This window comes from Trachurus trachurus (genome assembly GCF_905171665.1).
Source record: "Trachurus trachurus genome assembly, chromosome: 9".
NCBI classification, from domain to species: Eukaryota; Metazoa; Chordata; class Actinopteri; order Carangiformes; family Carangidae; genus Trachurus; species Trachurus trachurus.
This window is the reverse complement of record NC_139895.1, coordinates 18,542,820-18,559,608: the sequence shown is the minus strand read 5'-3', so window position 1 is coordinate 18,559,608 and position 16,789 is coordinate 18,542,820. Positions and strand designations below refer to the sequence as shown.

General features: G+C 46.1%; 1 protein-coding gene across 1 annotated transcript in view; it reads right to left on the bottom strand.

The window, feature by feature from the left end:
• The window catches only part of ptch1 (patched 1), a 47,291-nt gene extending 30,962 nt beyond the window's left edge, over window positions 1-16,329 (bottom strand). The window contains exons 1-2 of the mRNA XM_083979653.1: window positions 15,806-16,329; window positions 14,172-14,364 (exon numbers count right to left, since the gene is read on the bottom strand). Coding sequence (XP_083835779.1) covers window positions 14,172-14,364; window positions 15,806-15,976 — 364 coding nt within the window. The 5' untranslated portion in view covers window positions 15,977-16,329. The remainder of the gene's footprint in view (window positions 1-14,171; window positions 14,365-15,805) is intronic.
• Window positions 16,330-16,789: the final 460 nt, after the last annotated feature.

The following is a 16,789-nucleotide window of genomic DNA, read 5'->3' as shown; positions in this document are numbered from 1 at the left end:
GAACAGGGAGGGAGGGGGCCATGTCTTGGGGCATTAGGAAAACACACTTGATTTCTTTTTTTCTGGACCCAAACAGCATTCCCATCTGATCCTGTCTGAAGGCATGTTTATAATACTCATCATTAATAGCAGGCCTGGGCTAACTGGAGCGACATGCTTTCCACTGCTACGCCAGCTACAACGCTACGTTACACCAGCCCTTCCTTCAAAAAGAGCAGGCATGGAACTGATTTTGATCCAACGCACGCTGACAGTGCACTAACAAGTCGACTTGTCTGGTACATCGTCAGCGCTCGGCAGAGCTAGCCTCTGGGTTAGTTTAACTGAAATGCCAAGAGGAGAAATGGGGATAATGGGTATAGAGAAAGAGTCTTATCCATTTTTAAGTGTGCATGTTCTACATGTGCAAAGAGATTGAGAAAGGTCTGATTGTGGGGAGAAAAAACGATGGGAGGATCGTGCTTAGAACTCACTGTCTGTTCTGAACTCTCTCCAAGTTGCGGACTGCCACCCAAAGACCTCAAGTTTACAGCAAGCAGCAAGGAACGGGACAAGTCAAAGGAATGCACTCTCTCTCTACAGGAAACAGCACATTACGGCCTCAGGCTTAGAGAATTCCACACTTCACGAGGTTACAGCGTTTTGGGGTCAACACTCACACAGCCTTGGGGTGAAATTAACACCCCAGCTGGACCAAGAAAATATGTGTGAGTGCATGAGTGTGTGTGCACACTGGTGTATATGCAAGCATGTGCGAGAGTGTGTGTGTACACACAGCTGTGTTTCTTCAATGACACATATTCCCATTATTCCTCCTCCTAAGAAAACTGGTTGACCCCAGCATGTGTTGATATCTTGAAGGTGTCCTGCTCCAAGCTCAGCTGCTGTGACCTAAAACAAAGTGTCACTGACTTTACAATCTTGTCCAAACCAGCTCCATCTCCCACTCTCTCATTCATGATCCACACATGCAGCATCACTCTCTCATCTTTCAACAAATTCACTCTTATGGTTGATCATTGTTTGAGCGATCAGCTGCTCTGATCAAAAACCAAAATCACAACATGAATTTAAACTCCAAGCTCGTCAAAACCAGCTCTTCCAATATGCCACTGTAGGTTCTGCATACTTAAGGGATGGATTTTTTTGTTGATGCATTATAAACAGGATTAATCAGTTGGCCAAAGACATTTTTTCTCGGCCTTCAGCTACACGATTATGTAAATACTTCCTTCCACCAGCAATCTCTGCAATCCATGCAGATTGTGTACACTGCCACCTGTGTATGTGTGTCTATGTGTGCAATGGCACCCATGCAAGCATTACTAAACTATTGATGACTTGAGAAGAGAAGAGAAGAGAAGAGAAGAGAAGAGAAGAGAAGAGAAGAGAAGAGAAGAGAAGAGAAGAGAAGAGAAGAGAAGAGAAGAGAAGAGAAGGAGAAAGAGAAAGAGAAGCAGAAGGAGAGGCAGGTCTATGTGTGTCACTGTATTTGAGCCCTCTGTGTGGGTATTCAGTGTGTTGCATAACATTAACCCCTGGTCCCCCCCTATTCTCAAAATAGGGGAATGGGGGGCTGTGGGGACGAAGGGAGAGAAAGTAGGTTTCTAAGGAACTGACATCACCCCCTCCCTCCTTTCAATTCGGAGCTCCCCCCTCCTCTTAATACTCTAATTTTCTCTCTCTTTGCTCTATTCAGCTCTTCTCTCTGATTGGCCAGATCATGATGGCAATCAGCCTGGCCCCTCTGTCAAAGCCAGCCCACCTCCCCCTCTACCCTCGCCAAACTTTCTCTCTTCCCCATACAACACACAACGGCAGAGCCCCACCCCCTTGCACATCTTTGACGCCTGACAACGGAAGCGTCTCACACTTTCAAGGAAAACATGCAGCCACCAGTGGCAAACAACTCTCCAGTATGACACCGGTATAAAAAAAACACACCTTGTTCATCCAGTGTGTACAAATCATAACCCGTCCCACCACCAAAAAAAAGAAAGAACGCCATCTCTGCCTGCGTATTTTCTCACATATAGTAATACACTTGAGATGTAGAATCAGCTACACCACCAATAACAGTAATCTGATGTATTGCTACAAGAGGCTAAAAGGGATCATTTATGCATCTGCAGGGACCTCATACATATGTCAATGTACTGTATGTGTATGTGGCTAACACATCTGTGTGTGTCAGAGAGGGAGAGAGTGTGTATGTGTGTGTGCGTGCAGAGAAAGGATTAGCTGGATTAAGCCCCCTCTCAGCAGGGACCCCCTGTGGCGAGGAGGAAGCCCCCCCAAAACCAGGTCATTTCTCTGCCACCAAGTCTACAGCGCCCTCCCACACCCCTGGCCCCATACACTGTGAGAGGAATGAAGAAGAACACCTACATGAAGATGTGATATGTAAAATCACTCCCACAAAACTGCATGGAGACACCACGTGTGTTTTAACCACATTAATGTATGAAAATATACATCTTACTTGAATGCAGATGTTTGATTCTTCAGGTGACACACTATATACAGGTAATACTCAGAAAATTAGAATGTCGTGAAAAAGTTCATTCACTTCCCCATGATTGCGAACTGTACTGAACCAGACAGAGAGCTTTTAAAGGCTCAGGAACCCTTTGCAGGTGTTTTGGATTAATTGGCTGACAATTTGAGCTACAACATTGAACTTTTTCACGATATTCAAATTTTTTGAGATTCTGATTTTGGGGTTTTCATAAGCTGTAAGCCATAATAATCAAAATTCTAACAAATAAAAGCTTGAAATATCTTACAATGCCTGTTATGAGTCTAAATAATATATTCATTTCACCTTTTAAGTTGAATTACTTAAATGAATGAACGTTTTCATGATATTCTAATTTTCTGTGTATTACCTGTATGAGAAATTGAGAATTTTGTCAGATTTATGCAACAGAACCAAAATGGGACTTGACATATGTTACATTAAATGCCAAGCGAAAAATCAACATATGTATTTTTTATGTCACATCCAGTACAAGCGACGATACACTGCATCACTGCAGTTCCTGGTCAGTCCAGCTAGGTAAGAGTTTCCCACAGTTAAGTCTCGATCCCACAGTTACCACATCCTCTCTTCCTTCCTGTTTATCTCTCTCTCAGCTGCTACTGCCAATCATCTGTCAGAGCACTGATCACCCAGGAGACCCCACCTGTTGTCTCGCTGAGCAATGCTACCTCTACCTCTCCCTCCATCTTTGTTTCCATGGACTTTCCTGGTACTGTAAGTAAACACACAGGTATCTGACGCTCACATTATTACTGCTCTATCCTGATAGACTTGTTCAAAATCGAAGGCTTTTTCCAACGTATTAAACAGCTACATAACAAATGTTTCACATTTTCCTATCAAAGAAACAACTTCAGATGAAAAACATTCAGTTTGAGCTTGTTGGTTTTATTTAACTATTCAGCAACACAAATAGGCTTCTCTGGAATCAGGATGATAATCTTAAATCTCACTTTTCCTTCTCTATGAAAACCACAAAATACTTGAATAAAACTGCAACAACTGATCTCCAATTCCATCTCAGGATCTTGATTCCACCTTATCCCTTCTTTCAGTGCTTTAGTTCAAGCTGTCGTAGCAGCAGGGGCGAGAGCGCCAAACAATAAAGCAGCATACAGTAGTATACACACAGCCGTAATGGAAGTTTTGAATGTGGGTTGTGCGATGCAGGTGTGCACACAGCCGCAAATATGTGATGAAAGGCCTCACTGAGAGCCGAGACCCTACCTGACCCATGGCAAGTCCCTTTACTCTCTTGCTCCCCCCACCCTGCTCTCTACCTCTCTCTTACCCCTCTTTCCTTTCAGCTTTCAAAGAGGAGCTGGAGGGGGGCAGGGGCTGGCCTGCCACACAGAGGAGGGGATAAAAACGAGCAAGGTAGATCATGGGTGACTACAGAGGGAGAGGAGAAAAGTAGGAGGATGACGCAAAAGAGCGCGAGAGAAATGACAAGAAACAGAGAGTGGAAGCTGCTCTGACGTGCAGCTGTAGCTCCCCCCGCACCCCCGACAAGGACCCCGACCCCTGACACAAATGTGACACCCCAGCTGCCAACCAACCCCCCCACCAAAAAAAAAAAAAACACACACACACACACACTACCACCACCACCACCTTCCTCCTCTCACACCCATACCACCAACCCTCACCCCCCAACTCCGTCATTACCATATGTATGGCTCCCCTCGCCTCTGATTATGCTAATCACCTGTCCAGCCCCTGCAGCCCCTAAAATGGGTGTATTTAGCAGTCGGCTGGCTCCCAATGCAGCTTCCCCTGGGCCCGAGGTGTACATTCACACACTGCTCAATGGGCAGATTCTTCCACGTTGCTGCCTTCATTCAGGTCCCGCTCTACACATGCAACCCCCCCCTCCACCACCAACACCACCCAAAAAAAAAAAAAACACTCCTATTTAATTCCGATGGATTCAGAGGGCATTGGAAAGAGTAGTAGGAGAAGAATGTGCATGTACAGAGTGGTTCTGGATTGCGAATGTCCAAGGTGTCAGGCAATAGATGTATTAATCGTTCTTAGTAAACAAGAGATTCATGCAGCTGTTATTGAAACTGTTGTAAAATCTCCAGGGAGACAACCCAGGTTGTTTTGTTCAGCAAAATGAAAGAAATTAATAGAATAATCAGAAAAAAACCAAAATGTTCTGACAACTCCAGCTAGAATAGCATCTCATGCTGTACGTCCTGTCGTGTGTGTGCCTGTCGAATTCTAGCCAGGTGAGCCCTCCCCCCTGCTGCATTTACTGCCCAATGATTGGCCCACGGCCCAGCCATAACAGACCGTGACATGAGCCTGAGCGGCCAATCTCAGCCAGCCATCTCTGTCATTTCCTGGAAAGATGGCCCATGATTTCAGGTATGCCAAAATCACACATTCCTAAGTATGCAATAGAAGACACAGAGACAGAGAGAGCATGAATGGAAGACAGGAAGAAATACAAAAAGGAAAAGGTACTCCATTCATGCACAGATGTTTTAATGGTTACCTTTATCACTTGCCAGCTAACAATATCAATTCATGCAATATATGAGTTCCAGTTCCTTTTTCCAATACACCTGTGTGAATAATTCTTTGGCCACTTGGGGGCAGCGAAATAAGCCGTAAACACAACATTGATATGTTATCACCTCATCAGGTTTCATTTACCTACTTCAACACATTAAGCAGACCTAAAGCAATGTTAGCATTCAGTTGGAGTTGTGTTTCTTGACACCAACCTGATCTGTATGTGGGTGTGTCGATGGGTGGGTGGGGTTAAGGTGCCAAAACACTGTGTGCAACCATGATGACCATTTGTTGTGATAACTGGGAGACAAATGGGATTTGTGGCACAGAGTCATCTACCAATGCAGAACTTTGCTGGATGCTGTTGTATTACATTGTGGAAAACTTTGAGCCAGGTCGAGTGTTGCACCCTGCTGCACCTTCAGACTGGTTTAAGTCCAGTATTAATTTTAAAAACAGTCTGAACTACACCAACTCCTGAGAAAGATATCTGGCTCTGAGACCGAGGGAGGCTACACTATGTTTAGTATCCTCTAACTTTGCTCTTTGGTCATCAGAGCTTTTTACTGAACCAAGAGAGCCATGAGGATGATCCAAAGCAGCAGGTAATAGATCAAAACAATGAGTTAAAAGGCACTAAACACACAGAGGGGTTCAAAGTAACTGAATGATTAGCTGGTTACTTCACGGTTAAGGGCACGATGACAGAGAAGAAGTGACACCCATCATGCTTTGCTGCACTTAATAACACAGCCTATGGCATGAGTTCACAAGTGTTTCTCTTGTCCAGATGCTTCTACGAGGCTTGTCGGGAAGTCTCAGTACGAGAGACTAGTTCACTCTGACGCATCCTGACTCACTCTGAAGCTCCAAACCTCTCAATCATCTGAGAGAGGAAACGTTTTATATATCTTTGTTCCTTGTGTGTGCATGTGTGGTACTGGTGTAATTGCTGTTACTGCCAGATTCTATGACGTTGTGTTGTTGGAATTGCAATGAACTATACGGCTATATACGCAACCCATGTGTGCCAGAGGGGCTAAAAAAAAAAAAAAAAAAAAATTCCAACAACACACACCCGCGCACAGACACACACACATACACAGATGTCTATAGTATGTTTGCAAGAAAAAAAAATCTTGGTGCTGCTGCAGTCTGAGAAGCATCAATCCACACCCCAATCTCTCTCCTGGTGTACGGTAGGCACTGCAGCCAAAACACAAACACACTACCGCTACTATACTCCTGCTTATTCCCTCGCTCCGTCTTCCCCCCAACACACACACACACACACACACACAGACTTACACACATACACACACGCTCTCCCTCTGCTGTTTTGTACTTTCTCCACCCCTCTGGCAGTCAGCGCTGTGAGGGAGGGAAGAGAGGAAAGGGGAAGAGGGAGGGAGGGGGTGAGCAGGAGGGGAGGGAAGGGAAGGGAAGGAGGGAGGCCAGACCACCCTGCTCTCATGGCAGGGCTGAGTGTTTACATTGCCGTGGCTCACTCTGTAATACATCTGGCATTCTGAGGCCACTCTCTCCAGCCAGGGACGGGGAGTGGTGGTAGGAGGGGGGGGGGGGGGGGGGTAAAGAGAGAGACCTTTCTGGCAGGGAGGAAAAGAGAGGGATAGAAAGAAAGAGAGAGAGAGAGAGCGAGTGAGAGAGAAGGAGGTAGAGGGGAGGAGGGGGGGTAATTCTCTCCACAGTCTCCTGTGGTTGGTCATTCGCAGGGCTCTGGTTTTTGAATAAGAGCGCCTGAAAGAATGCAAAATGTAAACAGAGAGCTTGGAGGCATCTCAGGATGTCGTTTGTGAATGGGAGTGCATTTGCCCTGAGAGAGCGCGAACACACGGATACACACGGACACACACAGCCCAGCTAACGAGCAAATTGATTTAGAAAAAAAGAAGTTATTTCGCATCTACGTTCGCTAGGTAAAGCTAATAATATACACAAACGTGCTTTCAAATGAGGGAGAGCTAGCTTGAGAAAATAGCACTGTAAGTCTGCGTACAGTACCAGAGGCGCAATGTTTCCCCACACTAAATCCCTCACCAGCTAGTCTGCACTTTTCATCAACTCGTAAAGTTTAACACAACACGCTGGAATGTTATTCCTTCTACAGAGGTTTAATCATGTTTGTAGTGGACTGATAAACACAAACTTAATTGATTCCCGTTTGGAAAATGTGAAAAAATAATGAAATGTGCTTGCTCACAATTGGGTGTGACTGCCTACAGCTGCCTGAAAGACAGTCAAACAGTATACAAATAAATGACTATGTAGTGCATTCTGTGCAAATAGGAAACAAGACATGGTCAAATCCGAGCATGGATGGGATGTGTCATTGCCCAGTTGCATTTCGATTTCATCCCTTTATCTATTTGTGCTCCTCCTACTCTATATCTTCAGATATACAGTGATTAATTTTTTTTTTTTTTTTAAGTTTTTCTGTTTCTGTTGTCAGACAATGGAACAACTAAAAAATAGTGACTAAAACGTGGCCCATTAACATGTTCACCACACCTGACTTCCAAGCCACAACTTACTTACAAGCCGCTATGACTTTATAATGGTGACCTAGTCTGACGACGTTCTCACCAAATACACAAATATGTCACCATATTAGAACGAAAGTGGCTAATGAGGAGTTGGGAAATGTACTAGTGACAAAGGCTCTAGGTTGGAATCAGTGCTTGTTCACAGATGATGGGATGACAAAACTGCTAAATTCCGACACTACGCGACAGGCCGACCAATCGCGCAACTTCATCACTCAGTCAGTTGTGTTAATAAGGTTGGCACTGCTGTTGCGTTCCAGCCAAATATACTGGGTGTAGCTAAATATGCGTGTTTGACTGCTTGCAGTTGCTGAATGAAAGTGATGAAGCACAAGGGAGATAGTGAGAGGGGAAAAAAGAGAGAAAAAGAAAGAAAGGGAGGAAAACAAATGAACGAATAGGAGAAAATAGCAAAGAGAGGCTCATCAAAATGCCATGCCAGCCCTGGTCAACCACCTACTCAATCACAGAACCAAAACTCCAAAGCCTCTCTGCATATGTGAATGTGTGCCTGTGTGTGTGTGTGCGCGCATGCCTGTGTATGTGTGTGTATGTGCATCCATGCATGTATCAATGCTCGCATACACATCAAAAGCTGGATAATTCAATCATGCAAACCACAATCCCTTCAGTGGAGACACCACATTCAGAGCAATCGTTCTCCTCATCATCTTCATCCACAAGAAAGGATGTCAAAACTCCTTCCGCATGCACTTAACATTACACCGCTCCCTTCTCCACTGCCATTACCAGCAAAACAACAAAACAACCACCAACTCTGTCAAGTTGGCTCTTAATCACAGCAGATACAAAACAGACATATACGAGTCGGGGAGGGAGTTTCTTTAGAAAAAGAAAACATCCTATCAAAATGGATTCTGAGACCTTAAATCAGGCTCAGTTGGTATAGGGATGAAGCAGGCAGCTGCTTTTCAGGTCAGACGACCAGTAAATCATGAACATTCAGGGAGTGCAAGTTTGAGTTTGTCTTTTCTCAGTTGTGTCATTGCTCAACGTATATGGTGTAATTAAAGCAGCATGATGACCCACACTAATGCAGAGTTTGGATATTTATTTGAGTCAGATCTTATAATGCAGTAAAAAAAACAACTGCACCACATTCACTGCCCTCTGCTGGAGGACAGATGTCAAAAGATTGAATAAAAACTCATTAAGGAAATACTGATACAGGGGAACAACACATACTCTTCTGAGATACACTACAGGCATACACAAACGTGAACATGTGCACCCACACACACATGGACATATACAAGATGCAAACAAGGCCTGGTGACAGCTGCGACTTGTGCTGCATTACTCCCCCCCCCCCCCCCCCCCCCCCGTTCTTCCCCTCCCCCCTCCTCTCTGCTGCGAGTCTTCACTCTGCACCCAGGCCACAGGGTGAGTATCAGGTGAGGTTTTAAATAGCAGGGCCTCTACGAGATGACCTCAGGGTCCCAGGGGTCTACCCCCGCGGCCCCTGGCCTCTACACTTATGCCCCCCAAGAAAGCTCTCCGGGACCAGGGGCCTCCCCTCAAGTCTGTAGCCTTCAGACTACAATCCATCGCCCTGTGCCCCCAGTCCGGGCCATAAATCTGGGGACCATAAACTCATTTCAAATTGAATCACTGACACATATCTCTGTGTAGCTCAGCTCAAGTCCACGAACAATGAAAACAAAAGACATCCTCTGAATGCTACGGCCCTCCATCCTCTCTGCAGTCGATGCTAAAGCTACTAGCGAACCACATCTCAGCCCAGATTACAGTACAGCTCAAGATCATCTGCTTCACCCCCAGTTTCAACTTCAACCCTTGCCCAGAGCTCAAGCTTCAAAAGCCCTGTTTCCAAATCTTCTCCTCCATGTACCCACTCCCCCATCAACACAGCCTTGCAACCACACAGCCACATCTCCAGCCCCTGCTCTCAGCACAGAAACAGAGTGAAAGAGTGAGGGTCCGTCCTACAGGAAGGCCAATGTTTACGCGATACTGTTTTAATTAGAGGCAGCCGGTGCTGCTATTTTCTTTACAATTTGGCCTGTTTGCCTTAACCCAGAATGCCAAGGGATGGCTCCGTTTTCCATTTGTGGCCAGGAGGAACTCTAAAGGGGTCTTATTCCTCTCTTGTACATCTCTGCTCCCCGAACGTGGCTTATAGTTAATCATCGCAAGATCATCTAGAATCATCTGCAATTTGAAACTGAGGATGGATCTGGAGTCGAACACAGGCCAACGGGCTGTGTTCCGACACTGAGGAAAAGCACACGGAGGGCAGCGAGCCATGCTTGAGTGTGGGGATGAGCAAGATAGGGGACCACAATACTACAATTTACTGTTTTTCGGCTAATAATTTCCTGCGAGTGTTGCAATGCAAATAAACAGCATCTATCTGCAGTGTGGATGCAATCTGCTTTAAATACGAGCCACTGTCGTTATCATGTGGGGTCGGAGGGAAAGAAAAGATTTCTACGAGAAATATTCCCATAAATGTCTTCTAGCAAAACAAAAAACCCTGACACATCCTCGGGGGTTCGACACATTCACCTCTTTGTGCAGGCGTGGATCTCACTCCCAATTGGTCTCTGTCGCTTTGTCTAATAAACAGAACTTCCTGTGTCCTGAGTGTTTATAAACAGTGCTGAGTGAGCACCGTGTGAGAGGAGACAATCCCTGCGAAAGCTGTGGCATGTGATAAAGTGTAGAATAAACACACTCGCTGACTCCGGCCCCGCAGTTAATGGTGGTCTGCTGTAGACCTCCGCCTCCTCAGCACGACTAGACAGCAGGTGACGACAGAGGAGGAATGAGATTGCAAACGTGGAAATGCAGCTCCGGTCAGTTGTGAAGGAATTGAGGGATCTAATATGAGATGGGTGTATTGTGTGAGTGAATGTGTGTGTGTCTGCGTGCGTGTGTGTGAGTCCACAGGCCACACAGCTTCCAGGCGGGGTCGTCCATGGGTCGCCTGCGGAGGGCAGTTCCAAATGAAACATAAACAGCCGCTCTTGTCCTCTCCTCCTCTCTCCTCTTTTTCCTCTCGGACGATGGGCCAGTCCCCCAGCACGGCCCAGCACAGCGTTCCACGGTCCAGGCAGAACTAATCTATCCCTCAGCTGTGCAGTCTAATCTAAACAAACAGATCTCTCCCTACCAACATCTGGAACCCCTCACGTACCGGGACCTAGGAAACCACAGCAGCCCAGTCTCTTTGTCAGTGTCTGTGTGCGAATGAGCAGGTCTCTGTGTGTCAGTATGGAGGCAGTGTGTGTCCATGTCGTAGATGTCTACCAGAGGTCACAACACCTAGTTCAAATGTCTGTCAGGTTCAACATCAGGGGTAACAGTGTGACTTATATGGAAGACAAGAGTGGGTTCATACTGTATGTGCCAATGAGTTTGATGCAATACCTACTAGAGGTCGACCGATAGTGGATTTTTAAATTCCGATATAATAACGATAGTTTGGAGCAGGAAAAAGCCGATAGCCGATTAATCGGCCGATATCCCCCCCCCCCACGAAATTTTTTTTTTTATATATTAATTAATTTTTTTTAATTTTTTTTTTTTTTTTTTTTTTTTATAATAATATATAGCTATTAGCTAGTGTAAAACTAAAGGATGTGGGACACTGAATCATCCCTGGACCCTGTGAGTGACGAACAGCCGAACTCCACACGAGTTTGTTTACATCAGAACAGCTGTAGTGAGGACGTGACGCTGCAGGAGAGGAGACTGTAACTAAACAGGACACGTTAGCTCGTGGTGTGGTTACGCCGTACATTAACAGGTGACTGTTTCACTACAATCAGCCTACTGTGTGGAAAACCCATAGACTGTAAAAAGAAAAACCACGCTGTAATGATCGTGATCGAGTTGAACGAGTGTGTTTGGAGCTGACGGGAGGAGAGAAAAAAGAGAGCGAGACGCGCGAGACGCACGTAGCGGCCGTGATATGACGACCCCGTCCCCGCTGAGGAGGAACTCGCTGTTATGGAACAGGACCTAAACCAAGTCGAGTAGAGCCCATAGAGCCCAACTTTGTAGTGTAAAGAGCCATTATTGTGCGTCTGCCCCAACTCTGAAGCTGTAGCGGCGCTCTCTCTTCCTTCTTCCTGTCGCTCTCTAGCTGTCCTTTCAAAATAAAAGCACAAAAAGCCGGAGGGGGAAAAAAAAAAAAAACACTGACTCGTGAGCTGGTGGCGGTGACATATTTAGCGTGGCAGCCGCCACCACATTATCTATGCAGGAACCCTTAGGCTATATGATTAAGAGAAAATACTACAGTGTTCAGCCCCTCCACCTGCCGCCTCTCTCTTACTGCGGTCGCACCGCACCTTCCCTCACCTGGGTCACTTCTCCGCTGCTGCTGCTGCACTCACCCTGTCTCTCTCTCTCCCATGCTCTGTGTGTGTGTGAAGAGCAGCCCCGCCCCTCAGTGATCAGAGAGACAGAGAGCGGCAGGGAAGAAGCAGTTTATGGCGCTGTGGAAAAAACTGCAGCCATCGGCCACTATCGGAGCCAAGTTCAGCTGATTCCGATAGTTTGTAAAATGTCCTATCGGCGCCGATTAATCGGCCAAAACGATTAATCGGTCGACCTCTAATACCTACAACGAAATTCTTATTTGAATTGATTAATCTATGGGTTAATCTACACAAAATGACTCATCATAGTGACGAATGACCATTGCAAGTTAGTGGACACCTAAAGAGGTGTATTTGACCCCACACAGGATGCCTCATTCACAAAGATATGAAGCAGACAACAGTGGCAAATCTCCACATTTGAGAAGCTGCAACATCAGAATATCGGCTAATAAAAAACTCCACATACTTCACCTAATTATCCTTATAGACTAGTTTTGTGTCGACTAATGAGGTGGCAAGAGAGAGGAATGAGGTGGCTGTAAAATGTCTGCAATTTAATTTTGTGTCAGTTACAGGGTATTTAAATGGTAAAACAAAATATTTAAACATCCATAGATAACTGTCTCATGCGTTTTCTCTGCTGTCCTCCTGTGCTCAATACTTCCACAGACACTTCCAGAGCGGCGATAGAAGACTAAACAAAGGGAAATGCTATTCTCAAGTGACCACAACCTCAGTTATGTCCTTCAGGGTTTTATTGATCATTAAAAGATCCACAGATGTTCTATTTACCAGGATGTGAAACATGAAAACTATGACACTCCTCACACTGTAGGGGTTCTTCCCAGCAAATTAATTATTCCATTTATAATGATTACGTCTCATAATAGTCAGCGGCTACTTTTCTCTCAACTGATTTCTTGATTAATTAAGTTCAACCGTCAATGCCAATCTGTAGAAGGCCAGTAGTAAAGGTTACACTGTCCTACCACCGTTCGGTTCAATACGGTGCCCCTCGCTGTAGCACACATGACCGTGGGCTGACATGTGAAAAGGGTGTGAAAACAGTATGTTCCCCCAACTACAGTCAGGAGTCCTGCACCAACGGAGGCTCCCCTCTGCTTAAACCGCTGCCAACTGCGCCTGCGCCACACATTAGAAGAACATGTTGTCTGTCAGACCCCTGCAGCAGCACGCAAGGAGAGAACAGCCAACCCGAGGAGGAGGTGGGGTGTTTGATATGCGCAGGAATCATACAGCTTTAATGTTTGATCTCACATTTTACGTTGAGATGTTAGATAAGATGGAGAAGAAGCAGTTGTGTCAAACACACAGACAACTGTGGATTATGACAGTTTTTTTTTCTATTCCCTTTTCCTGAAAAGTACTTGTTCAATTTCTCAGCAGCAAAATCTGCTCCTCCATTCATGACTCCCAGAGCACACTCTAGCCCTAAGTGCAGGAATGCGGATCAAAGGGAAGGAAAAAAGCACAGCCCCTTCCCCTTACCCCCCTCAAGCACCACCCATAAGCACTGTTCTCATTTTCCTTAAAAACATTCATTCTCCTTAAGTTGTTAGTAAAAAAAAAAAAAAGAGGAAAAAAAACTTATCAAGTTAGTAGCCCCTCCACTCCACAAACCCGGAGTTCCTTTCCCCACTCCGCTTTTTCCCTGCAGCCGGAGACAAATCTTTTTTGGAAAGTTGAGAGCTGTCCAAAACGGGACCACACACAGTCTCTGAGCATTCAACTGCTGGGGGCAGGCAGACACACACTCACACACACTCACACACTCTCACAAAATGGCGGCTTTGACAAAAAAATTTCCTCTACCCCAAAAGCTGCTTATGAACTTAATTACAACTTTACTTCTGGGCTAAGTTACAGGCATTTCTTGCACAACTTGCCATGTGCATCTAACACTGTTTGAGGAGCTGTGAGTATGTTAGGAGAAATAAAATGATTTGCAAGTCTGACTGGGCCACTTGCCAGGACCTAAACAATAAACAATCCCCCTGGCTTGTTCAGCAGCACCCACCAACCTAGTCTTCTTCCAGTCTAAACCATCCTATGCCCATCCTAACATGCATTATCAAACTAAAGAGTAGTCCTTGCATCTGACATTCAAACACACACACTGCATAGTATAGATGAATAATAATGTCTTACCTTCCACCCAGAGTTTCTCCACATCCGTCTCCAAATTAGCTGCCCGTAAGCCCACAGCGAAAGCTCCGAAAATCATGAGGCCCACAACCAAAAACTTTCCGCAGTTCTTTTGTATGTAACAGCCCAGCCTAAATAAAAGTCTCTGGAATTTCGCTCTCAGCCATAGCGGTGCTTTCCTCCCGGTCGCCTTCCCCTACAATCAGAGAAAAGTCCTGAGGTTAATGTCAATTACAAGTGCAAGACACATGGACTTACCTGGACAGGTGAATCTGTGGGGTTCAACAGAAAAGAGTCAATGTTACACAGGCAGATAAATGACTAATGCAGGTGGTCCCAAATGTGAGTCTTCCAATATTTAAACCATTATTAGTTGTTATGATTCGCTGGGTGACTTCAAATGCTTCTATAATAAAGCCTTTAAGGGAGATAGGAGCTGTGATCACAATATAGAGTCAATCAGTGTCATGCTCCGCTAACCTTTAGTGACTGAAATACACATCTGCCAGGGTACGAGTGGAGACCACAAAAGACTCCCCAGAGCGAGAGACACAGGTTCTGTCATATCAGTAACATGTATAAACTGTAACCTTAGCAGGATTCATGCAAAAAAAAGATATCTTCACCCCCCATACAGAGGTCACCTACACACAGCCTGCTCCCACTTCTTGTCATTTCACTGCCACAGCGATGACTTATGAAGCCTGACAGTATGGGTTGGTGTTATTGCTTTGCACCAAAAACAGGGTTTTGCAGCTGGATCTCCCGAGTGGGTGGAGGTAAATAACAGGAGATAGCTGTCAAGACACAATTATACAGTAGGTGGCCTGGTGATGATACACCACCTCCCCTGTGCCTCTTCTTCATACACACACACACATCCTCATGCAAACAAAAACCTGGCTCTGGATGTGCAAAATAACAGTAGTCACTGTGGATACACTGAAAAATACCATGGAGGCTTCAAGCACCCTGAAAATGTGCATGTGGTAAAACCCACAAATACCACACACACACACACACACACACACACACAACTCCACTCCCCGTCCAGCAGCAGCCCGTGTGTTCCGGCCTGCATGGGGGAGCGAGTGGAGGAGCCATCGCAGGGACACTCGCAGTTATTTGTGAACGAAAGAGGAGCAGCCACATGGATCCCCCCCCCCCCCCCCTACTCTCTTCTTACTCAAGCTGTGCGATTCTGTCACACAAACCTGCACCGCGACCACCTAAACTCTTAATGCAGCTGCAAACAAAACATCCAGCTAGATGTTATGAAACAAAAGTCAGCGGTAGTGTTGACTGTGTAGTGAGAGGTGCATGTTGTGCCCCGTCTCAGACCGTTATGCTGGGATGTAGTAGCAGGGAACGATCGACTTGTTGCAGAAACAACTCATCTCTGCATCCTTACAAACAGAAAGCCGGCTCGGCGTGGGGAGAGTGGGAAATGTTGCACAAAACACAACCCTTGCTCGGATCGCTACAACCTTGCCTTACCCCTGTGTCTCCCCCCTTTTGCCCAACCCGTCCCCGTTACCTAGCAGCGACTGGACAAAGTTTTGTCCACTTTTTTTCAGCGGATACAATGAAACCGAGCGCATTAAAGCTGCTTCCCGGTTAAGATGAGAGATAAGCACCTCGGTTATTTGCTCCAGAGCAAACCCCGCATCGCAGTAACTCGGCCGCTGCAAATACTCCAAATCCAGCGGTGTGTTGCGGGTATAGTTCCCCCTGTTCCTCCGCGTTACTCTCGGCCGATCGGGGTCTCTGTTTTCCTGCTCGGAGGGCGCATTAGCAGCCGAGGCCATGTTGCGGGGACTGCGAGATTGTAACCGTTTCCCACTTTATAGTATTTCCCCGAAAGCGTGCAGCGATATCCCAAGGCAATAGAGTTTCACTCTCGGAGATCTCACACCCGTGAAGTAGGACTTCATACTCCTGTTGGAGACGGCGAGTCAAAGTCTGCGCCTTCCATCCCAACATTTCGTGATCCGGAGGTCTCCGCCGCTCTCACCGCACTCACCGTGTCTCTTAAAAATAAGTCAGTTTCTCTCAAAAAGCGACGTGCGCGAACTGATTCCCATACACGAGTCGTCGGGTAAGAAACCTCGATGGTCGTGGCATTCTGGTGAGATCTATGTGGTCTTCCCCTGGGCCGCGCGTCACGGCCAACTCTGAGATTCAATAGAAGAGGAGAAAAGACCTCTCTCCATTTGGAGGCAGCGGAGGAGGAGGGGTGAAAAGGGGGGGGAAAACTCGAGATCCCGCCTCTGGGGCTGTCAGATTGCAGGACTTTCTTGCATCTGATTGGTTCCAGAAGGGCAAAAATTACTCAGCAAACACGACTATTATTAGCTGCTTAGCAACAGCTCACTAAAGTAGAGAGACCACCCAGGCAGAGAGACCTCATGTGTGCATCTCCAACTTCAGGGGAGGTGCGCGTAGGCTACAGCCAAACCAACTTGGTGCTTTTGGTGTTTTTAGGGTCCGGGCAGCGCAGCTGACAGGACACTATTGTATTCCTAGGAATTCTTCTTCTTCTTCTTTCTTTCTTTCTTTCTTTCTTTCTTTCTTCTTCCAAGGAAGTCATACTTCCCATGGGCGAAAACTCACCAAACTTT